This window comes from Brachionichthys hirsutus, chromosome 6, assembly GCF_040956055.1.
Source record: "Brachionichthys hirsutus isolate HB-005 chromosome 6, CSIRO-AGI_Bhir_v1, whole genome shotgun sequence".
Lineage (NCBI taxonomy): Eukaryota > Metazoa > Chordata > Actinopteri > Lophiiformes > Brachionichthyidae > Brachionichthys > Brachionichthys hirsutus.
Window position 1 is genome coordinate 7,928,960 of NC_090902.1, and position 25,035 is coordinate 7,953,994.

Sequence of the window (25,035 nt, forward strand, 5' to 3'; positions counted from 1 at the left end):
TCGGACTTCACATGCCGACTCCAGGGTTTTTAAGATCACTCCCTTGAGAACGACCAACAACGCAGCAGAGAGGAGGCACAGATGGCAATATTGGAGGAGGCTGGCACACTTTCATGCAGGCATCAACTTGGCTACCTCAACAGCAGCACCCCCATTTCCACCTTCATAAACGCACTGGTGAAATGCAATATATGTGCAACAACAGAATTTGTCACTGGGGAATCTCTCTTTCGGCCTCCTCTGTCTAGGGAGGCAGGGAGCTGTACAAATCTCTGCCGACAAATTTCATGAAACACCATTAGCGGCTCGCTCAAAGAGATGACAGGGAGGAAATAACAGATTGGAATGACAGCAGGGTGAATGAAGGTGCACACCGGATATGGATAAGCACCGTGTGTGGTGTATGTGTGTAGATTTCTTTATGTGCAGACACGGTCTCATCCCACCAAATCGCTGTCATCAACTCGTAAACAGAATTTATATAACTCCTTCACTTTTCATTATTCTTCCTGGAAGGATCTTATAATTGGATTTTTTAATATATATATTTTTTTTAACTAGTGCAGTTTTCTACCACCCACTTACTTGAAATGAGATTTATAGTGTTAAATTGCATTCTGATCGAGTTCATCTTGCTTTTTGCATTGCAATATGCTCTTCCTGTGGTGAATAATAGAATGTCAGTGGGCATCTCTGTGTCTAATGGTGTGTCTACACAGCGACTTAATGGACAAATCTGTCTGCTGAAGATAAATAGTTAGTCCTGTCTCAGCAAATCTTTCCCCTTAATCAGCTTAACAAAGAAAGTTTAAGGTTCAAAGCCTGACATATCTGAAGTTCAGTTGTAAATACCAGTGAACAGCCGTAGTCAGAAGTCTGGATGCGGCTTCCCCTTTAAGTGGATAGAAGGTCTGACTTTTGGCTCGGCTGTAAATTCTCTAAATTACACGTCCACGTTTCCCAACTCTTCATCTGAAGGTTAAAGGAGCACAGCGCCCTATTTACAAGTTGGTGCTGAATAGTCCAGATTATATTGGCTTTTAACCTCTAGTAGGATCAAATTTCAAAGACACAGAAGCCCAACGTTTTCCTTAATGCAAAATCCGTATTTATGCCATAAATCCATGGCCCCTAAATGCTGAGAAGGCATTGTGCTTGTGTTTTTCGTTCATGTCTGAAGCCCATCCTTACCCAAGCTTCACATTTGTCTGTATGTGCTTATACAGTGTAAGTTGGAGTTTCAAAGCTGTCTGTCTGGGAAGACGATCTCAACAAAGTGTGACGGACCGTGTCCCTGTTTGCCCGGTCAGGATTTCAGCAAACCGCATAAGGTGGTGACGGCTGGTGAGTATGGGAGCTGTCGCTTCCTTTAAATGAGCTCGTGCACAACTTGTTTCTTTCTTTGCTCTTGTTGTTTCAGTCTTTGTTCTCTCTCGTGTTTCCTTTGCTCTGTTAATCATCTTGTTCAGATCCTTTCTATGGATGCAAGTATGCATATTGAGATGAGGATGGGCGGAGGTGGTCGTCAAGTGTTTGAATCCTTTTCAGGTTCCTGCGGGGGTGCCTCATAAACGTTGGTGTGAGGACTCAAACACACACGACGTTCATAGATAATACCTCAAATTCCCCAGAGAGTCACGGTGTATCCATCCCTTTCCTGTCACTTCTCCCCTCCCCTCTCTCACCCCCCCCCCCCCCCCCCCCCCCCCCCCCCCCCCCCCCGCCGCCACCACCACCGGCGCCAGTTTTCTGACAGCTATAGGGAAGCAGTGACGAAGTGAGTGTGTATGTCTTATTGTTTGTCACCAAAATGGGATTTCAGGAGATGGATGGAGCGATTCCAGAGGAGAAATGCAATCTTAAGGAAAGCAGCAGAGAAAAGGATAGATTGTTGTCGTTACAGACTTCCTCTCTCACAAAATAGAGGGGGGAGGTTTTACTTTGTGTGTGTTTACTATTTCTATCTATCTATCTATCGATCTATCTTGTTCTCCTTCAGTCACGCATCATCCGCCCTCTGAGGTCTTTTCTAATCACAGTCTGAGTGGGAGGCATTTATAAAAAGTCTGAGGTTTATCAGGCACATTTAATACAAAAAAAAAGTATCTGCTAATTAATGATAGCGCTCTGTTTGCCCGAGACTCTCTTCCATTAATGGCTGAATAATATGGGAAACAGAAAGCGATGCTGTAATATAGAAGTCTTTAACTAACTTGACTTGCTGCCTAATTAATTCCCTTTCATCTTTACTTCATAGAAACTGCAATTATTTGTTTGGTTTGCTGAGAGCTTGGCTCCAGGCCTGAACAGAATGAGAGATGAGTTTGGGTAAAGAGGAACCCAATCTAGGTCTTGGATAGCGTCATTAAGCGGTATTACCCTTACTATCATTGCCCTGCCACTCTGCTTTGAATGTTCCCCCTGTTCGTATTTCTGTGACGTATCCTCATGAATCTGACTTCAACTTCCTGCCTGTTGTCAGCCCAACCGAGACAAATGTCCCAATAGCTGTGCGTTCAGAAGAAGCAGGGATGAGTGGAAGCGTGTGTGCGTGTGTTTGTGTGTTTGTCATCTTCCGATCTGATAACATCTCTCATGAGCAAATGGATAAACAGCTGGATGCCGCAGTAGGTGAGGAAACCAGTGTGTCAGATTGTGTTTCTATGGCTACAACGATTGCAACGATTCAGCACGTGCCATCACTACTGTGTGTTTATTGGTAAACACACAGCTTCACTGTCTTTGGATATTAATGACTGCTAAATCTTTCTCTTCGCATCACTCCTCTGTCACATTCAGCTTTGACACATGTCCACTCCTCGGGAGTGATTTGCAGCATTGTGTCCAACTTCCTCGTCTCCGTGTCTTGTCTGTCTCACACTTTTAATATTAGATGTTGCTCAGATTGACACAAATGGAACCTGCAGTGTCTCTACAGTATTTTAAAAAAGGAAAAGTGATTAAATATTTGAATACATAACGAAGACAACATTTATTTTTATTTATTTTAAAGGCGTACAAAAGACAAATTAATTAAGTTTCTGTGATATCACAAGAGCCCTGTTTTATTTTATATTAGCCCAGGCCCTGAGTAGTTTTGGTGCCACTTGACGATGGACAGAAACCTTGTTACTGACTGGCACTAAAAAATTGAGTCATTGTTAGGACACAGCAAGCTTTGATTCATGTCAGACTTTAAAAGATTTAAGAATCATTTATGTAGTGCAAAGCTGAGAAGGCGGCGTATCCAAGGTTAGATTACGTCACTTCATATCACAGCTGCTGAAGGATTTTCTTTTGAGACCAAATGAAACCAAAAAAAATAATGAATAAAAGCAAGAAAGTCGAGAGTGCAGCCTCATAGGTAAGTAGAGCGAAAAATGACTCCATGTTTTAAACCTACGAAGCTGCAAAGAGGAATCTGTCTAGAATGTAATAATTAAATAAGTAGGTGGAAATTATCCAGTTTATGTTAACTGCAGGGTCTTTATTTTAATGACTGATTAAGATGTTTTTTAGTGATCTCATGAATCTGATTAACAGCAAAAAAAAAAAAAAAACATCTCTGCTGTTTGTCAGCAAAGGTTAACACATTTAAACGGAGGCACTGAGATTTAATTTGGTACGTCATCTACCCTGGAGGCTAAATAATTGCATCCAAGATCATCACTCCCATATAAAACAATGATTCCATCTGACACAAAGTGATATTTGCAATCATCTGTATTGAAAGGCCAATAATAGTTGCATTTCATGTTGTGCAGACATCAACAAAGCAAAGGCCGCTGTTAGAGGATGAATGGACAAACTTACAAAGGCTTTCTAACTGGCCTTTCTCACAGTTCCACAGGAAGCACGCATGTGGACAGACTGTTGTGTTTTCTCTTCTGCCTCCACACTGTTTAGTCCCCCCTTTAACATTCCAGTTGCTTAGTTATTTTTATACAGCGTGCTAAGGCTAACGGGTGCAAATATCTGGAGGACCTTTTCACTGTGTCCTATGAGGGGGAAAAAAAGGGTTTTGTGATTTGTTCAGTAGGTGAAAATAATTGATTACCTCACATGACACACTGTTGTCCACAGGAGACATGTTGATCTGCAGCAAGTCCAAAGTTGAAGTTTATTCATATCGCATGCTTTAATGGAATGCAGTGGATTCCATTAAAGCATGCGATATGAATAAACTTTGTAGTGAATAGATGAGAACCATACCTACAAAAAACTGAGAAAATAATAGGGAAAAAACAAATCATATGATAAAATGAGTTTGAAGATAAAGTGTCAAAAGAAAAGAAAATGAATACAATTTAAAACGCTGTACAGTTCTGACCAGGAACGGTAGGCAGGATGTTACAGGATGAAAAACCTTCCAATGAAACTATTTTTTTCTCCCAGGACAAGATTTTCTGACTTTTTAGCATGGGAACTATTTGTTGTCAGTCGTTCACTAATCAACACTTAACATGTTTTTATTTCATTCTCTTTTTTGCGATGCCAGTCTCTGTTATTCGGCTCAAATCCAAATGTTTGTGTCACATCTATCTCCACCTGCCTTCCTTGCTTGCTCAGTCTATTCCTGATCATTATCGAGAATAACCTTAACTCACTGCCAGTGAGATTGTGCTGGAGAGGTAATAGCTTGGGGCAAAGAAAGTCAAACATTCTCTTGTATCTTTTTAATGAATCTGACCTTATATCTCCCTCACATCTCCTATTTCTTTCTCCCACTGCTACCTTGTTCAGGCATGTCACCTCAATCCACCGCCTCTCATTTCCCTCGTCTTTCTTTCCTGTTTCATCCTGATCTGTTCAGAACACACTCCGGGGTGTCTCAAGGTTATCACTGCCTTCCTCTCCTCTGTCTGGATTTAGAGCCACTCCTTCTCTTTTATATGGCAAACTTAGTTAATCAAATTAAATAAGAAATGATAAAGGGGACCCATGGAGGAATTATACACCTGAGATCTCCTGATGGCCACAGTTAAATATTAGGTTGTCTGGAGGACACATTAATCTCACAGCTTAAATTAGTCAGGAGGGAATTTTTCCAAATTTAACGTGGCGACGCTTCGCTCAGTCACCTTTTATTGGCATTCATAAGCACAATCTGCACATCTGGTGCATGCGTGTGCCAAACTACAAAGGAACAAGGAGGATACATCGCAGATGTTCAAGGTGACAATTAAACTGACCATTTTGGCAAACATAAAACGGTTACATTTGTCAATACATGGTTGGGTATGATCCATTTTTTAACAAATCATTTCATATTTTGGTAACATATCCATTTCAGAAAACCTCTGCCTCATTGTAAGGGTTTTATAATAATAATAATAACCAAAACAACCGACTCGGCATACAGTGTCAAAGTCCTGTGCTTTGTGTAATCACCCTGACCTGCAAGCTGTTCAGTCTGTGCAGCAAAAGGATGTCTCGCTATGCTTGTATCCTAGACATCTCCGGTGAATAGTGTCCAGACAACAAGCACAATGTCCTCCAAAACCTTTTTTTTGAAGTCAGTTAGTAGAATATAATTGTGCTTTTATGAGCCAGGTCGGAATAATCGCCTCTCAGTGGGAAGAGGTTTGGAAAGAAAAGAAAAGATCATATTATAAATATTATGATTATTAACATATTCCGACATTAAGAGATATACAGTGGACATTTTGTCCACTACAGAGGCAGATTTCAACGTCAGGGTTGGCAGTGAATGTTTGGGTTTCAAAAAACGTCTTTAGACGTGAATGGCACTCAAAGAGTTAACCAAAATAGTTTTTATTTGTTTCACATTGATAAATAAAGGAAATCTTTGTCCTAGTAATGACAGCCATGACCCTGTTTTGATTGTTAATTCAAGCTTTGAGCATCATTTGTAAAATAACATCATCATTTCCACATCACAGCCAGCATGTTGGTGTCATCGTTATAACTTCCAATGAATACCTGTCCTGTATCTTTAAGCCTGCCTGATCCTGTTGTTAAAAGGCTGCCGAAGAGCAGGCCATTTTATTTCCATACATTTGGTGTGAAGGATTTCAGCTGCACTTTTCTGATTCATTACCAGCAAAAGCGTCCTAACGTGGGTAGCAGCGTTGTCTGTCCGAAACAATTTGGGTCGCAGTGAGATAAGAGGGTCCGTCGAGACTCATTGTGAGCTATAGTACAAATATGTAGACGCATGAAGATGTAGGATGGAGATGGCATGTGGAATGATGGAATAAAGTGGGACAAAGAAAGTAAACATTAAAGGAAAAAAAGAAACTTTTTTTTTTTCTCCGCCTCTGTGTATTAATACAATGTTGGTTTGCAATATATACAGTCGTATTTCTGATCATGTGCAATATGGATTTTCTTTCTTTTGGGCATATGAAGCCTTCAAAAGAAATAAAATGGGAAACAATGTGCCAGTTATGCATGAGACAAACAGAAAGGGAGGTAGATTGACAGGCAGACATGCAGAAAGAGACAAGGAGAGGCAGACGGCTGCTTGAATCGCAGGCAGACCCTGTCAATCCCAGAGGGTTTACGGAGCCAGGGGTTTGATAGGCAGCAGCAGAGACGTCTTCGTACTTTTAATCAGGCATATTAAATTAAATATATTGTCAGTTTCCACTCTGTTTGGATAGTGGCATGGAGAGCAGCATCAGCTAGATAGTGATCATGCATACAAACACAAACAGATTTATCTCCACCGAGGATAAAATCCTGCATCAAGAGGCCTCTCATTGCAAGACATCCGTTTATTTTCCCTCCAGCGGCTAAATCGCATGTGGGCTTTCAAACAGACCTTCGCCCACTGTTCGTGTGTGTGTGTGTGTGTGTGTGTGTGTGTGTGTGTGTGTGTGTGTGTGTGTGTGTGTGTGCGTGTGTGTGTGTGTGTGTGTGTGTGTGACTGTGTGTGTGTCATTTCTCATTTCAAAAGTGAACCATTAAGAAGCCCAACATTACAGTGTCCAGGGTAATTGTTAATGTCACTCCTAGTTTTGAATGAGAAATAGTATGTGAAAAAAAACTGAATAAAAATACACAGCAGAGAAGATTTGAATGTTTTATATGGAGCAAGACAAGAACTGCTTTATTTACTCTGATCACAGCAGTAGATCGACAGCTTCTCCTCATTATTATTGTGTGTGTGTGTGTGTGTGTGTGTGTGTGTGTAGCATGCACTGACGCAGAGCTGCACAGTCTGGCTGCCAGACTGAAGGACTGGTTTGGTGTTCTCCACCACGATGCCAACAGAGATCTCAAATCCTCTGACAACTTTGACTCCACCAATGGACGTGAGTATATCTCCCCATTGGGTGTGTGTGTGTGTGGCCTTTTTACACTTTTCAGCTCTCATGGGGGCTGGCAGTGATGCTGACAGTGACCCTGTTCTGTTCACTGTAATGTCAACATGTCAGAACACATCTCAGATCTGCCACCACACACACACACAGACACACACACAGACACACACTTCGCTGAAATCGCTGTCTGCTCTCTGAAATGGATAAAAATGGAAGTGACCCGGACGTGTCGTGCAGTTTCAAGAATGTTCACTTCATTAATTTCTATCGATTCTGTTTTTTTTCCTGTCTGTCTCGTCTCTCTTCACCAGACTTTGACACGAGCATCTTGCCCATCTGTAAGGATTCACTGGGGTGGATGTTCAACAAGCTGGACATGAACTTTGACCTCCTTCTGGACCAATCCGAGCTGAGCGCCGTTTACCTGGACAAGTATGAGCTATGCATGAAGCCCCTCTTCAACTCATGTGACTCCTTCAAGGATGGCAAGCTATCCAACAATGAGTGGTGCTACTGCTTTCAGAAGTCTGTGGGTAAGGAAAGGGGGCGGGGATTAGACAGAAACTGATCACTGTTATAATTGTATTTTACTTTAGCCAGATATTCAGTCAGTACTGAAGTAAGAAGACACCCATGGATCGATAAGCCTCGGCTTGAAAAATAATAATGATATAGTGATTGCTGGTACCAGTTGGGAAATGTGAAGTAGAGTCCAGTGTAAGGCTAAGGAAGCTGCTTTGGTTCAACTTGTGGGTAAACTGAACAAGGCTCTTAATTAAGCTCCTTTCTCATGTTCTCTGGTTGTAGGACTGCCTTGCCAAACTGAGAAGAGCAGGATCCAGAGTCAAAGTCGAAGGAAGGGCCTCATTGGTCAGTCTGCATGGTGTCCGGCGCTTGTCTAACAAACTCCCCTAGCCGGCTTTAATGAGAACACACATGTACACCAGCATGAAATAGCACACCTCAGCAGGGAAAACATATCAGGGGCATTACATGTGAGGTAAACACTAAAGTGGTGCACGCTCGTCTTGATCGGGCAAATTGTTCAGTTCTCCAACTCACCGCCAACCAGCATGAAAAATGAGTCTATGTTGGGTCGCATGAAGGTGACAGAACCAGGTGTGTGTTTGTGTCTGAGCGTAGAGGTGTGGGTCTGTTGTGTGTGTGTGTGCGCGTGTTATTGAAAGTGACTGCTTTCCTTTAAGCAGGATGTATGGCTGTTGTCCTGCAACCTTCACAGCAGTAATTGATTGTTGATCTCCTGCTGTGAATGCTCAAGAACCCTGATAACACACAACCACTGCTGAGGAGGGCTCAGATTCCGCCCTCTGTTTATGGATCCTCATCCTCATTTCACAGCACTGTTTAGCTCCTTTCTCACACTATATCCCCCCCCTTGTTTCTCACCCTCACCCCTTGCCCTCTTTGCCTTTAGGCTCTTACATCCCTCGCTGCACCGAGGAGGGCTACTTCAAGCCGACCCAGTGTCACAGCAGCACTGGCCAATGTTGGTGTGTGGATAAATATGGCAATGAGATCGCTGGATCTAGAAAGCAAGGCAACCCCAACTGTGGTGAGGATGTGTTGTCTCCCTGCGATCTGGCACTGCTGCTCATGAGAGATACTGCAGAGCTTGTCTTACGACATTCCAATTTCATGCCATTTCTTTTCTCCGAATCGCTACGCATCTCTCTTTATCCTAAACGGCATCTAAGCATCAGTGATCATTCGGCAGGGAGATATAACTATGCATGCCTCTGGAGCCAGTCTGGCTGGTTTAATGTCAGTCTCGTGTCTGATTCTATCTCCCTCTGATATTCAGCTTGTGCACCTTCGATAAAACATCAGATTCTTGTTAGTCGTGCTAGAAAATCCATCTCGCTTGTCAGCAGAGAGCATCGTTAAAAGTTTTGCTCTAAACGTGACTGAGTGGCATATTTCGGATGAGAATAAACACCTGAAGTTGGCATCAAAGAGGATCAAATTATAGCAGAAATTCATACTGTGCTGTAGAATTAGCCAAGCGTTCTTTTTGTCTCAGACATTATTAATAAGTTAGCGGTAGAAAATCGAGGAAAACGGTCAATAGAAGCACTTTGCTGTAAATCAATGTTTGTGGCATTTCATTAGAAAAATAACATTAATTAGCTGAAAGAAGAAAAAAAACAAATCCTGCAGTTATACTGATTACCAATTAAACAGCCAACTTACAGTCACAGATTACATCTCACTGGAATGCCTGTCGAGTCCAAAGCCAGTAATTGCAACTTCTAATATTGATGAGGTCTCCCTCCAATCACCTCACACACACACACACACACACACACAGACAGCAGCAGTCCTTTGTCTTTGGTCTGGACCAGCTCATCTAGCTGTGGCCTCAGGCCAGAGCAGCCTGGAGAGTATCCATTTGGCCTTGCACAGAAGAAGCAGGTTGCGATGGAGGAGTTCTCCTCTCTATAGCCAGAATGCCAAATGGTTTTCGAGCATCCCTCGTCACAGAGCACGCTTGTGTCCAGGTGTTAATGTGCTGTTTGAAGTGAAGGAGGATTATTTTATTGCCATTTTCTGAAAATGCCTGAGGCAGGGGCTTAGACGATGACTCCTGTTCACACTGTGGCTACACAGGATTCAGCATTAATGGCAAAAGCATTTATATGGACAAACGCCGTAGAAGCTCTCAAGCTCCCTCTTGTCCACATTGTGCTCACTGAGATCAGGAAGGACGGGTGAGAGTCACACATCTGCTGTCTACTATGTATTATTGCATAACTATCTTCTTTTGTACAGTCATGTAATATTCTGGATAGGAGCAGTATAAATATATATATATGTATACTTTGGAAGATGGCATGTAATTCCAGTACCGTTTGCAATACTAAGCAAATATTTCATGGAATTTAAAAGTTGCAGGCACAAAAATAATTTTCCTAAAGGGTGATCATTTCTTTGTGCTTCTAACTTTTGACATTATTTGTCTCTACAGATGACGACCAGGAGACATCGGGGGATTTCGGCAGCGGCGGCGCAGTCGTTCTTCTCAACGACCAGGAGGAGGAGCCATCACAGAGTGGGCGGAGCCGGCAGAAAAAGAGACGGGGCCGCATTCAGGCCCGAGGAGCCATCGACGATGACGAGGACGAGGGGGATGACAAGGATGACGAGATCGGCTATGCTTGGTAGCTCCGCTCGGCTTTCTGCCGTCAGTCGAGCGGGAAACTCGGATAAATCAGCGCAGATCGGAAGCCATTCCAGTGTCTCCACCTCCAGTTCCATTGGCAGCCGGCCATCTATACAGTTCTGAACTTGCTTTTTTTTGTAATCCATGTCCCTTACCCGCATCTCTCCTCGGTGAACTTCATCCAACCTTGTCTTTTTTCAGCTGTGTCCCTCATTGCTGATACCCAGAGCAGAGAGCATATTAATGTTAGCTCCAGCTGTCCACCTTTTGTTACTGTCTTCCCCCTCAGACCTGTGACTCACTTCTCTCTTTCCTTTATTATTCCCACTACTTCCTATACTTTCTCCATCTCTCCCTCCTACGTCAGTACGTCCATGTCCGATCCTCTGGTCCGTCTGAGCCCAGATAAAATGAGCGGACGCACTGGATGTAAATATGTTCCCTGCAGGAAGGCCAAATCAGATGGTCTGCCTCCCTCCCGTGTACTCCAGTCAGCGATTCATCCTCGTGTTGTGTTCTACCGTCGGGCTTGTTTGAAGATGTAACACTATTACACAGTCACGTGCTTGGAGAGTCTCCCTCCCCTCTCTGTTACTCCATGCAAGACTGTAAATTATTTAATTGTTAATATTGAATGTCCCAGAACGTCCAGGAAACAATGAGATTAAGGATATATTGTCGTTGTTGTTGCATGTTTCTCACCGTGTTTCTGTAAAAGAGAGATTTGCCTGGCCAGGTCCAGCTCTATGCATCTCAAACAGAAAGTGATGCCTGTTCGGCTGCTACAATACTTTGTCGCTATATTGATGCTGTCTAGTATCTTTTTTTTTTTGGGCTCCCAATTTCAGGAGGTACGATGTTGCAATTGCAGGGTAGAAAAAGTGAACTGCAATGCCCCCAACGATCAAGCCTGCATCTTCTCAGCCGGTTACTCTTTTATCGGTCAGGAGGTCCGTGGAAGCTGTTTGGGCTGTGAAAGGGACACAAGAGGAAGAGGCTGCTCCTGAGCTGGAAGGATACAGCACCTGGAAGTCGGTCAAGCAGAGACGAGTCTTTGCTCCGCCTCCCTACCTTGGATGCGTTCAGTGATTTAAATATGAAATCTTTGCCTTGTCAACCAAGTGAAATTTGATTTGTAACTTTAAATTTGAGTAAAGTGGCACTTTGGGTGTCTTTTGAACCTCGTGGGTCTGTGTTCATGTGTCTGTTATTTTGATGTACCTCATTCGGTGCGAGCCTCACATGACATCGGATGACGGTGAAAACGCAAACGCCTTCACGGAAGTGTGTCGTTCCATTTTAGGTGTTATTTTCTCTGCAACAGAAAATCCTAATCTTCCATCAGCTCTGACCTTTAACAACCCCCGGGAAGGAAGCAGCCTCTCCTATTTAAGTCAGACATAAATAAAAGGGTACAAAATAATGTTATCACTAACCCCAGAGTGGAGAGAAAGGAACAAAAGAACATTAAAGCTTAATGAGTGTGTTGTAATAAAACTGGCTAATAGGACAGCTGACCCCCCCCCCCCCCCCCCCCCATGTGCTTGAAACAACCCACTCAGCACTTTGAAACTCATAAAGAACAATCAGATCGCCTTATTTCAAACAGAGAACTGAGCAGCTGACTAGACTTTTCTGCCTGGTTAGTGTGGGGACGTCTTCTGTCGTCAGGCCACATGAAAAAGGCTCAACTGAAAATGTTTCATCTTTCATTGCAACGTGTCTTTCTGTGTTGTTGCATTTGATATTTTCCTCGCCCTTTTTGAAGAGGAACGGTGTGTGAACTGATCACTTCTTAGAGGAAAAGATTGATGTAAGAAATATATTTTACACAAGGATGACAGTCTCCAAAGGTATCTAAAACCCCAAGAACTGACACATTTGATCTTTCTTATTTAGTCATAGGTTGTTTTTTTTTTTTTTGCTATGCTAAGCTATATGCTTTAAATATGTTTTCATCCATACTTTTTCTTGTAGACGTCTCATCTCCAGCCGCTTGTGGTTCACGGATCTGCTGGAGGAGGATATCCCAGCTGGCTATGGGCAAAAGGTGGGATACACCCCGGATGAGACGCCAGCTAATCCCAGGGCCACACGAAAGACAAACAAACACACACACACACATGCTCACAACTGGGAGGAAAAGAGGATGCCACGCAGAGAACATAGAAACTCCACACGCAAAGTAATCAAACCCAAAACCTTCTTGTTTGGGGTTTGATTACTAGCGCTATCCACTGCGCCATCTTGCCACCACAGTGTGGTGTCATTTCTGTTATCAAAAGATGATGATAGATAGATAGATTCATTCAAATGACACAATCCCAGAGTATTTAAGGTTCATTTTCCCTCAGCCACTACACGGTTCATCTTTCACACACCAGCGCTCACACACTCATTATTGTTTTTATTTCCTCATGCTCTCCCACTCATTCTGCCACAGTGAGTTCCATCTTCAGCTCCCTGAGGGAGATGCACAATTTGTTTTATCCTTAGGGCTCTCTATTCCTCTGCCTTCTTTTTCTACTGACTTGTTTTTTGTTTTTTGTTTAAATGTGCTGTTTTAAACGCAATTCTTGATAGCTAGAAGATCGAGTCTGCTTGTCATTGGTTTACTGAGCAGGTAGCAAAGTTTCAACTAACTCCAAGATGGAATCCAAGTGGAGTCTGCGAGCAGCTCCAACTTGCATTAGCTACCATATCATTTCACTTCTTGGAAAGATTGCCACTTCAGTGGGTGAAAAGACTAAGTGGCCCGCAACAGTCTTCAGGATTGAGTTGCTGCTTGGTTCTTCCAGTATTTCATTCAATCTCTGCAATCACAGACTGTTTTAAAACAACAACCAAAAAATAAAATAAAACACTCTCGAGCCCAAGAAGCAGACTCGAGGATCACTGGTCTGAACCCTGCCTATGTAATTGGCAGAGACATTATAATAAGCAGGGATCATCTCTCTGATCTGTCACAGACAACCACTTCCTCTCGCGCTCTCTTTCATGCTTGGCTGCTGGTGCACCAGCCATCTTGTGGAGCTTCTGAATAGATCTGACTCTCTCATGCCCTGATGGAAGTTTACTGGCTCGTTCACTTCAGTGCAGTAACCAAAATCCTGTTCCAATTTTTCAACATTTACACAGAGATGAGACCGTTGCTGTTAATACTTATATTACTGAAGTATCTGATCATTGCAAGGTACCAGCTCCACCTTCCCAGCAGGCTTTTTGGTCTGGGCACTACTTCTTGAAACAAAGCAATAATTCTTTATGTAACAGAAATGTGACTTGAATTTCCAAATATAGAGTGGGACACCAGTGTCCTCTGGTGGCAGGGTGCTGGCCTTGCACAGCGGACCAGTTCACGATGAAGCTTGCTGCAATGAATAAAGAGAATTTACAGCGCTGAGGCGTTTCTGGGTGGTTTAGCGATGATGTTCAGAGACGTTCACTTATTTTTAAGTCTCTCTCACCCATCGTGTCCTGACAACTCCCTCATTAAAAGACCCGGCACAAACCATTACGCTCAAAAAAAAAAAGGAGAAACACTTCAGCAATATTTTTATTCATCATTTCTATGAGAGAACAATATCATTTAATTTCCTAAATTTCAGTTACAATTGCAGACACTTCCATAAGTGTAGTGGTTTGTGTATGCTTGGTGAAAGCATACACGATGCTTGGTTATGAGGAGAGGTGCCACAAAGGATAGGAGTGATCCCATATTCACTTGTGTTCATTTTATTTTCATCATTACAGTTTTGGAGAAGAATTCCCCCCCCTTGTCTTGACTTTAGTTTTAAATAAGATATATGGGTATGGCTGTGGTTTAAAGGCACTGGATTTTAAGGTTTAAATAATGCTTGTTGCTCTTCAGAGCAATTTCATGACAGGAAGATCAGACCTCTACACTAGGAGGAGAATCGCTGTGCACTGTTGGAGGCTGAATGTCTCCGCTTAGGTGAGATCTAACATAGAACTGGTTGATATTTCATCTCACCAGCAATTATTCTGAGCAGCAACATCTAGATCCACGATTCGTGGCAGTCGACCACTGGCGCCGCCCTCCAGGTAGCCAGCTTTCACTCCCGGTGTATCTGAGAGTCTCCTCTTGCTCTGGTTCAGGTCTGGATAAGACAAAAAATTAACACTCACTTCAGCACCTCTTACCTTATTATGAGTCATACCAGATGGAGAAGGGGGGATCATGCTTGAAGCCAGCACATCGGATACTCACCTGAAATTGCCAGTAACATCTTGCGTCTGGCCCCAAAAGTGGAGACGCCCACTTCCTTCAGATCTTCATCGGACAGGGTGAGGAATGTCTGGTAGTCGATCTGGAGTTGAGAGAGCAGTTTAATCAAGATGCTCAGTGCTGAGTGTGTGTGCTAGTTTGTAAGAGTTGAGATTCTCGTTTTCCCACAAAAACAACCACAGTGATAATGGAAAAAAGAAATTCAGTCATAACAGGTTTTTTGTATTATTTTTTTGCACAAATGATTGATTGCTCATCTCTGCACTTGCGCACCTCTTGCTCTTCAAGCACGTCGATGTATTTAATCAGGCCAAGTTGGCTGAGCAGATCTGGCAGGTCATCTGTCATTTGAGGGGAGGGGCTTCGCTGACTGCAGGTCGACGCCCTCCTCAATGAGCAAACCCCTTCAAAGTAGCTGCAGCTGCTGCTGCTGCTGGGGAAGCTCTTCGCTAGACATTTCAGATCAACATTCAGGAAATGTCAAAAGTGTTCCGGGCTCTTTAGTAAAAACAAAACGCAACAGTGGGGCAAGACTCACAAAGTTTGTCATCTCGGCTTCTCTGTGCTGAGGATGCAAATGCAGGGAAGGAGGACATGGATGAGGAGAAGGTTGATGGAGGGGAGGATGGGGAAGAAGAGGAGGAGGAAGATGAAGAGACAGGCATGGATGAAGAGGCGGAGCCACGTCTGTCCCTCCAGTTCTCAGAGTTGCTCCCGTTACAAGCTTTTCCTGTCGCAGCAACCCTTGACTTGAAGGAGAAATTGTGATGGTAAAAACAAAACATTACTTTGTACTTCTTTAATTCCCTCTTCCTCTCTCTTTCTTTCCACACTGAAGGTGATGAGACAACTAGCTCTATTTCCTCTCTTGGCTGACCTGTGACAATAACCCTCTGTCACTGGAAATTATCAGTGTAGTGGGCAAAGAATTATGCTGTCCAGCTGAATGGACTGTCCCTTGCTCCTATTCAGCTGTGTCTCTGCACTTCAAGTTCAGTTAAGCACACAGTGAGTTCACGTGATATTCATTTGTACCTGATGCTGGGTACTGATGGTGCTCAGGTAGGGTTTGTAGCAGCGCCGGCTAATGTGCCGCAGCTCTTTGACAGCTTCTGCTGGCATAGACTTGGAGAAGCCAAGGCCACTCCAGGTGTCTGTGGGTGTCCGGACCTCTGTCACCACAGGCTTCCTCTGCATGGCTGCCATATCCCAGAAAAAAACAAACAGATAACATCATATCATATTAGATTCTAATTTTGCGTTTTTGCAAAACACCATACTCTTAGCATTTCGTCAATTTGGTACATTCTTAATTTAAAAGCTCTTGTTTAGAAACTGTTGTGTAACAGTTCATACATTTGCAGTCGTTCCATCGTGAAAATGCATTGCCTGTTGTCCATGTCTTCGCCGATATCCTAAATTCAGTTCAGGGGTTTAGTAATCAATAGTACTTCTCCTACCCAGTGTGCGATAAATTCAATAAATTCAGATTGCTGAGATGGAGACATAGACATACTCTTTAAAGATGAATTCATTAATCTGGTGCACTTTTGGTCCTGAAACAGCTTGCATGCGAGATGTAAACTGCAGCACAGCAATCCAAATAGCACAGTGACACTGTAGGATTGTAATTGGGTGACTGACATTTGTGTATGTGTGTGTTTTTGTGATTAAATGGCCCATTCATATATTGACATATGGGTGTTTTAATGATGCCGAGGCAGATGGCCCATTCAAACTGCTAATTCATACTCCCATAAAGTAATACTTGGGGAATTCGGTATCACTTGGCTGCAGATCTCCCAGTAACTCTCATTCTGCATGATGGATGAGGGAGTGCTTCCAGTGTGTGTGTGTGTGAAAGAGAGAGAGAGAGAGAGCATGCACACAAATACACGGATGTCTAGACGTGTGTGTTCTGTCGGTGTTATGTTTCTGCACCGTGGGACTGAAGTGGGAGTGCCAGTGCCACTCAGTTATAGCTTTGGCACAGTGCGGCTCATAAACAGGCCCTTTCATCAGTTGTCTAGGCAGTGAGCGCCACTGAAATGGGCCCCTTCCATCAAGAAGCCCCCCCTCTCTGCTCAGCCTGTTCCCTCTGTAATGTGCCAGAAAAACAAAAGCTAAAATCGCCGCTTCCTCCTGCATGATTATGTGTCATCAAATCATTTGTGGACATTAGAAGCAAAATGTCTGAATGTTTACAGGAAACAAAATCATTTCCTGTTATAGTGCCGTGTGAGGAGCTGCCATTCGCTCTCCTGGGCACTACCTCTTCAGCTCCAACTCAGCTCCAGCAAGGCTGTTTTTGTTGAAGCAACTCTTGGGGTCTGTTAAAGATGAAATTCTACTGTGAATTGTGTTTTGGATGTATTTATTTTAAACAACTTATAGGCGATATATATGAATAGAATAGGCAATATTGGTTTGGCAGTGTCTTATTGTTACTGTGGAAGTGTTTGCGGGGAAGCAACGCTGGATTAAAACCATAAACCTTTAGGAGCACTTACCTCTGTTTGCCAGCAGTTTCTTCCTCTCATAGTCATGATCCTGCAAAGCACACACATTAAATACAATGGGGGAAACAATGTAAGACAACCTAACACTTTGTGCTGCTGTGATTGTAACCTGCTCATCCTAAACACAGAAAAACGCTGAGAAGGGGGGGGGCATGATGGACGAGAGGGGAAGCAAACAAAGACAAAAGTTAGTAACAACCAAACAAACTATTCGTGTTGATTTCAATCTGTTTGAAGTAAAAACTTTATGACATGACATTTGATCTGCTCTCTCTCTCAAACCCTCCCACTCTGTAAGAAATTGTCTCATTGTCTTTCATCTGAGATTGAGCTACAGCAGAATCAGGTCATCAGCAGAGTGCGTCATTTTGATGTTACAAAAAAGAAACCGACAATCGCCATTTTCCTCACCTCACCCTCGAATGACTCGGAGCAAACGTCTTGAGCGAGTATCATGTCTCTCCTCAGGCTGTTCCTCCACTCACACATCCCTTCCTCAGTCTCTGCGTTCACCAATCTGGCAAATTAAGAACACACACACACACACATGCACATACACAGGTGGAAGGATAAAGTCTGCCTGAGAGTGTCAGCTCTTTCTTTCTCCAGAGTAACAACGGAAACGTATTAGGAGGACTTGAACGAACGATCCATGATGCTACGTATTTCTGAATAATATTCAGAGAGAGCTGCGTCATTAATGCAGCACTGAGAAGGTTAGTTACAAAAGAGACTCGATGCAGAACAAAAAAAACTCTGTTCTCTAGAGTACAGTGGAACCTCGGTTTTTTAACAAGATTACGGAACTAATGTGCGAGAACCGAGATTCCACTGTACTTGCAAAGCTGTGAAAGACAAAACAAAAGGCTCTGATTTTTTTGTAACTGTGACTGCTCACCTGTGTGCTAGAGTCTGTCCTGTTGAGTGGCGTCTGCCTGGGTGGAAAGCCTTGGTAATTTCAGGAGCCTGGAAGCTCCCTCTGCGACGCATTAATCCTGCCCTGCTGGTGCTGCTGACTGCATCACACACCTCGAACGATGGCGCCGTTACCCCATTAGGGCTCTCATCCTCTGACTGACAAGACAGGTCCTCATTTTCTAGGATCTGAAAAAGAAGAGATAATTCAGTGACCAATCAGGAATCTTTTTTATTTATTTATTTACTGGTTTGTTTGGTTGTTCATACATAATAGCAGTTTGACGACTAACCTTCTCCAGTGGTCGACTGTCTGTTGCCTTCAGTCCCGACCTCGCTTCGTCAGCAGGAGGGTTAAGACCGGGTGGAGCGGATGGGCGGGGCTTGGTTGCACTTAGCATCTCTGAAGTGGGAGCAGCAACCGAGCCTGATCAGCAAGAGGTGAGGAAGGTTGTGAGGCTGATGATGCAATTTATAATACAGACTCAATGCTGAATGTAAGTCTCTCTGAATAAAAATGCCAGCAGTTCAGGGAAGATCATAGGAAGATTGGATGTCCTCTCTTTGGCATTTGAAAATAACATTTCATTGGCTTTGCCCGACTTTAGCTCCAATTTATGTTGAGCTAAATCGGCTGCACAATATCAAAAGCTGACTGCAGAAATTCAGGTGTTTGCACAACTAAAGACGAACAATAGTTAACCGTTTCATCATTTAAGTGGAGACATGCATTTGATAAATCATTACAAGGGTTATTACAAGGCTCCGAATAGGGAACCCTGGGGCACACCCTGGAGAAGAATGAAAAGGTCACTGGTGGAAGCTTTAATATTCAACCATGGTGGTATTCTAATTGTCCATTCTATCTGGCAATGGATACAGCTATATCGACATTTACTATAATGAATGCATGCTCACCCTGCTCAGAGAGACGAAGTTGCTGCAGCAACATGTTGAGCCAATAGTTGGTCAGCCCACTGGTGGTGAACATGGGGTCAGGGGTCACCTCTGTTGCCCTGGTAGTCTCGCAGGAATCCAGTCCTAGGAGCAGACGACGAGCTTCATAAAGACAGGAGATGTTCCTCTCCAGACCTTTCACCACCACTGACTAAATTAGAAATCAACACACAGAGATAGAGTGGAGCAGGGTTTTCGTCCAAATTAAAAGTGAGCACTAAAGAAGATTTCTGTTTTGATTTTGCAGAAATGAAATTAGCGATGACAAACTCTATCTGGTAATGCTCCATCGGAGTTAATGAGTTCAAAAAGATGGAATCCGTGCGCAATAAAAAAAATGACAGCAACATTGCCATTTTAATGAGGAAGCTTCTATCCAACTCTAGTGCTAATCTCCTCAGGATGAATGTAATTCGCCTACTTCACGATACTAAATATGATCTACTTCTGAAACATGCAGTGTCAAATTTGTATATATTGTATATAATATATTTGTTGCATTATTTTATCTGCATACTCTAGTATGGGCATTAATATGGTTCTGAAGTGCAGCCCAGAGTGCTTGTTGCTGGATTCTAAATATGAGGATATTAATGTAACGTATAAGACTGTAACCATGAATACCAAGCATATGTTTAAAATAGCTTCTGCACTAGTCAATAAGAAAGCAGCAGAGAGCCATAGTAAATGTGTACCTTGGTTGTCTGTTTGACTTTGGGCTTGACACTAATGAAGACTCCCAGGGTTTGCATCATTTGGGCCAGTTTAGGAGGCTCTGCCTCCCCATTTTCACACATGTCAAACATCAAACACACAGGCAAACAGTCCTGGATGTGCAGACAGAGACACGCATATCAAACAAAATGGAAAATAACAATAATGCAATATCTACCTCTCAGGGTGTTCATTTGAATTGTTGTCCCTAAACTGAAACAAGACACTGCACTGTACCAAGAGCTGCTGGCGAGCCAGACACACGCCATCAGGGCTGCCCCGAATTAGCAGTGATGGAGGGCTCTGAGGAGCACTGAGGTCCGGTAGGATGATCTGGGTCTGGGTCTGGCGCATGACACTAAGGAAGTGAGCGCCATTCTGTCCCAACAGGAAGAGATGCTGCTGGGAGGTGACATCCAGCTGGCTGCTCACTGTGACCTCTGACCTCAGCAGAAGGTCCATCAGGAGCGAAGCTGCCTTCTGTCGAATGATGACATATGATTAGACCTTATTATTTGTATAAGATCATAAATGATGGCATTTGATGGCATAAATGATGGCCGTGTGTAATGACAGTAAAGTGCTATTCTATTCTATTCTATTATATTATATTATATTCCATTTCTAGCTAAAGTAATTAGACTAACCTTAGCAGCAGCTGAGTTGCCCTGCAGGCCCCAGACTGTGCAACTGCTTTCATAGAAGGCCGGTTGTGCCTGAGGGTGGGGCGGCGTGGCCCTGAAGGTCACACTAACCCCCAGAGTCTGCACTACCTGCTGGATGAGTGGAGACCCTGCATCTGGAAGAGTCTGTGGCACCAGGCTGACTGGTAGGTCAAAGGTCAAGGATAAGGGCTGCAGGTCCTAGTGCAGGGAGAAATGGTTGGGAAACAAGGGAAAGAGTGTGACGTAGAAAGGAGAACGAGACGAGAGGGAATAAAGAGGCGAGCCAAAGGAAGACAGTTAGCAGCTTCTTTGACTTTAACTCATTAAACTCTATCCTGGGTAGCTCAGGGTTTACATTGACCACTCACTCTTATCCTTCTCCTGGCATCTTCAACTCCTTCTATGGGCCCAGCAATAGATACCTAGGTTTAAAAATCAACAACAACAACAACAATGAATTCTGAATAAGGAGGTTTTCCGTTTCTTAACGAACAAATGAACAATTTATGGTCGCCTGAGTCTGTGTCACCTGGTTGCTTTTCTCTCCTGTGGCATTGTGACGGTTTGAGTCAGGGAAATGGATATGGCAGGATGTCAACTCCATCACCTTCTTGATGTTCCCGCCACCTTTCCCAATTACATGGGAGTGTTCTGTGTAGGCCACATCCACCTTTAGAGTCACCTTGTTCACCTGGATTTCATAGCAACAGTGGCATCATTTCTACAGCTCATTTTCCAGTTCTTTGTATTTGTCGTGAGGCATTATTGCGAGGTCTGTCACATTAAAGTATGGCACTGACATTGTTGATAGTCAGTTCAGACAAATCACGAAAGGTCTCACCCTAGTTTCCAATAATTCCAATATCTTCTTTTTGGCTTCCAGAACATTGGCTTTCTTTCCTTCCACCTTCACATGAGGATCTGGGTTGAGATATTATTTCATTTTCATTGCATTTCATTTCATTTTCTTGAATCACTTATCCGGAACTGACGGGTCGCAGGTTTCTGCAATTACGGGCGGAGGCCGAGCACACCCTGGATAAGTCACCAGTTTACTGCAAGACCACATATAAAAGCAAACACCCGTTCATGCTCAAAATTCACACCTACGGTCAATTTGGAGTGGCCAATCCACCTATATTGCATTTTTTTTTTGGTGGGAGGAAGCTGGAGAACCCGGACAGAACCCACGCAGACGCGGGGAGAACATGCAAAGCCCCAGGACCCACACGCTGTTCCACCCTGCTGCCCCGAGATATTAGTTTGGATACAATTCATTTGTTACACTGCATGGTAATAGTGAATAAATTTGCCGCGGCAGAGTTAAAACGAGGATATTATGCGACTGCAATAAACCAAGAATTTGTCACCTTTCTTTGATTTTGCTCCAATTTTCAGCTTGGATGGCCATTTCACCTCAGTGTGAGTTTCTCTCATCACCTGTGAAAGTGCAAACAATGGGAGAGAGCTACAAAGACATGACTGTCATTGTATGCAACAAAGACACTCCTACAGTCGGGACACACACATCCTGACGCACGGAGAATCTCTTTGAGACACAATACCAGGCCTCTTTTGCATTTCAAAGATTGCATTGTCACCTCCGAAAAGTCATTCATCAGTTGATGACAGAGAGGGGTATGCCGACCGTAAAACGATGGTCGGGATGCTCTCACTAATCTGCAAACTACATTTTATCAGGAGGCATCGTGTAATTTTAATTACCCCCAGGCTTTTCTCTTTTACTTTCTATTTTGGTTCATCAGATGTTTCCACATGTGGCATTTGACTTACCCTCTCAAAAAACTCCTCTCCGCTTTCACCATCTCCATTCTTTGGAGCTGAAAGACACAGGGAGTCTGATAAAGACAAATATACATCACATTTTCTTTGTTTCCCAGCGGTGCAGTATTCATTTGTTTGTAACAATATCAACCATGTGTGCAGAGTCAACATTCAACGTTGACCCGGCTGACATTTGCCAAATGGAACAAAAGTTTGCCAGGAACACAACAATTTTACAAGGCCATTGCTTCTTGGTGACATTTACAAGGTACAGTGGGGGTGGGAGGGGGTGCACCTAGGAACGCCCTCACCCCTCCGCTCATCGCCATGGGATATGCTGGCCATGACTCAGGAATGGGAAGAGCTGGGCTGGAGAGAGAAGGTGGTGGTTGAGAGGGGCCAAACACAAATTATCCTTGACAGCTAATGACAATGATGGCATTTGCTGACGCAAAAAATCTCCCGCTGCAAAATCAAGAGGGAATGTGGAAAAACCTGAGTGCTCTTTGGCCTATCGGAGCGACGTCTGAACTGCAACCTGACAGTGTAGATGACCTAAAGCCATACTTACTGCTTTACATGGGCAGCTTAAAGAGTTTAATGCACTCAACCTCCCTACCAAGAGTCTGCGTGGGCACAAAAAGACAAATAAAAGCTTCTATCTGTGGCAGTAGTGTGCTTTAAAAAAGAAAAAAAACTTTTCCCAGAAATAGACGAGAGGCATTTGTGATGGACCCTCCCCCCCCCCCCCCCCCCCCCCCCCCAGCACAAATAAAAAGATACTCTTGATTGCATAAGCCTTTGCAGGTCATTAATTGTGATGATAAAGCAACAGGAGTTCAATGAACCTGCGGTGCAGTGATGGTGGCAAGGGTGCAGCTGGAGGCAGTGGCAGATGGACAGGGCCACACAGATAGTAGAGGCCATGGGGGGGGGGGGGGGCATGCAGGAAGGCCATGACATTTCAGAAAAAGCAAGAAATATACGAATGATGTAGGAGCTACTTGAAAACTATACAGCTCCAGTTCCTCTCAGGTCACTCACCATACAACATGTTCTCCAGCTTCTTCCTGTCGATCCGGAACCTCTCCTCCATCCACTCTGGATTCAAACTCTCCCCTCCTGGATTCTTCTGCCCCACTTCTTCCTCATCTGCCTTTTCGTCTCTGTCGAGCGGACACTTCCTGGGCTCAGGCGTTGCCACTGAGCCGGGTTCTGGGCGAGTTTCCGCATCTGGCTGCTGGGGTGCTATGGTGGCTGGAAAAGGAGAGCTCTCCTCAGTGGTGGCGGTGGCCATAGCAGGACTGAGCCCTTGTCAGTGTTTGTGTGTGTGTGTGTGTGTGAGTAGGTGTGCGTGTGTGTGTGACCGAGGAGAGCGGCAGGGAGAGAAAAAGGAGAAAAGGGGCAGAAACACCCTCTGTGCCTTTTCTTTAAATCCCCCCCGCCCCCTTCATTATCTAGCTGTTGAGCTGTTTGAGGCTGGATGGATTTACTGTCACAGATGTATAAAGACGGTCACTTCTTCACTGAAGCAAAGGCCATGTTTTCAACATCTGAGGGGCTCCAGGAAAACAAACACAATCTATAACCTAGCCTAGGGCACACTCTGCTTCCAACAAATCCTCTTAATCCCTGGGTCAACTTCCACAGATTCTGAGGATAGCGTCACGGCCTCAGCTAAGACTCATCTCACACACACACATCCTGAAAACTCTGAAAACTGTCCTCACACCATGCAGCAAACACAGCTATCAAAATAAACAGGCCATCCTGTTGGATTCCATCACAAACCCCATCTCGCTCTATCCCTCCCGGCTCCACCAAATGAGAAGTGTGAGGGGCCGGGATTCCAGAGAGTGAGAGTGGGAAGAGGAGTGGGGAGCTTGCAAAAAAGTATTGGTACTGAGAAATTAGTATTTTAAAACACCAACACAACAATGAGACGAGACACTCGTGCATGTTCAAGCCCCCCCTCCCAACACTCAAAATTCTGCCCACTTGAATACAATCTTATTAGATAAATGTACATAATGTGCTGTTTGTCTGTCTGTTTGTTTGTTTTTGTCTGGACGGATCATGATTAAATTTTCAGGAAATGTTGGGAATCGTACCAGGAACAGTTGATTACATTTTGGTGGTGATCCAGAAGAGATCCTGACACAAGACTTTGACATGTTAGAAATAGCAAGAAAAACACTGGTTTAAATACTAAAATGAATTATGTTTTTGTGCGTGCCGTTTTACCCACATGTATGTAAGATTATTGGACAATTTTGTATATGCTGCTATTGGAGGAATGTGTGCAAAGAATATATTTTAATATTTGTCAAGTGTCTAAGTGATTCTGTCTTTTTTTATTTTTCTTACGCCTTCTAACCGGGACCAGAGTGCAAATTTCGTTCCTTTCATGCAAATGTTGGAATGACAATAAAAATTCCTTGCTTCCCTGATTCCTTGATGTAAGTGAGGCAAGGAATGGCAATTTCATTTGGACAACCTGCTTCATTCAAAAGGGAAGATCAGTTTGATAACACGATAGAGGAAGAGCTCCAGATTTAATTTAATAGTGCAAGTACGCGTAAGCAATACACTAAATGTAAAAAAAAAAAAATAGTGTTTCCAAACACATGCTGCTGTCAGGCTGTCATTACCCATCGGGCCGTTCGGTGGCGCTGTGACGCTGAAACTACCCTCCTTCGCATTTTATCAGTTGCGTCATTACGGATACTTCCGGTTTGCTCTTTTTCCGGCACATCTTGCG

The 25,035-nt window shown here is 43.6% G+C and overlaps 2 protein-coding genes across 2 annotated transcripts in view; one reads left to right on the forward strand and one right to left on the reverse strand.

Moving 5' to 3' along the window:
- The window catches only part of spock1 (SPARC (osteonectin), cwcv and kazal like domains proteoglycan 1), a 59,212-nt gene extending 48,740 nt beyond the window's left edge, over positions 1–10,472 (forward strand). Inside the window, exons 6-11 of the mRNA XM_068740272.1 lie at positions 1,227–1,344; positions 7,161–7,280; positions 7,601–7,822; positions 8,097–8,159; positions 8,725–8,862; positions 10,276–10,472. Of these exons, the coding sequence (XP_068596373.1) occupies positions 1,227–1,344; positions 7,161–7,280; positions 7,601–7,822; positions 8,097–8,159; positions 8,725–8,862; positions 10,276–10,472 (858 nt within the window). The remainder of the gene's footprint in view (positions 1–1,226; positions 1,345–7,160; positions 7,281–7,600; positions 7,823–8,096; positions 8,160–8,724; positions 8,863–10,275) is intronic.
- Positions 10,473–14,460: 3,988 nt separating this feature from the next.
- bicc2 (bicaudal C homolog 2) lies at positions 14,461–23,571 on the reverse strand. Its single transcript, XM_068740271.1, has 19 exons — positions 23,319–23,571; positions 22,284–22,330; positions 21,860–21,929; positions 21,331–21,410; positions 21,019–21,180; positions 20,858–20,911; positions 20,472–20,687; positions 20,062–20,304; positions 19,806–19,937; positions 19,072–19,261; positions 18,447–18,580; positions 18,137–18,342; positions 17,650–17,755; positions 17,230–17,269; positions 15,755–15,918; positions 15,258–15,468; positions 14,993–15,168; positions 14,702–14,801; positions 14,461–14,591 (listed from the first exon to the last, which is right to left on the reverse strand). The coding sequence occupies exons 1-19, from the start codon at positions 23,569–23,571 to the stop codon at positions 14,461–14,463; spliced, it is 2,715 nt and encodes a 904-aa protein (XP_068596372.1).
- Between the last annotated feature and the right edge of the window lie 1,464 nt (positions 23,572–25,035).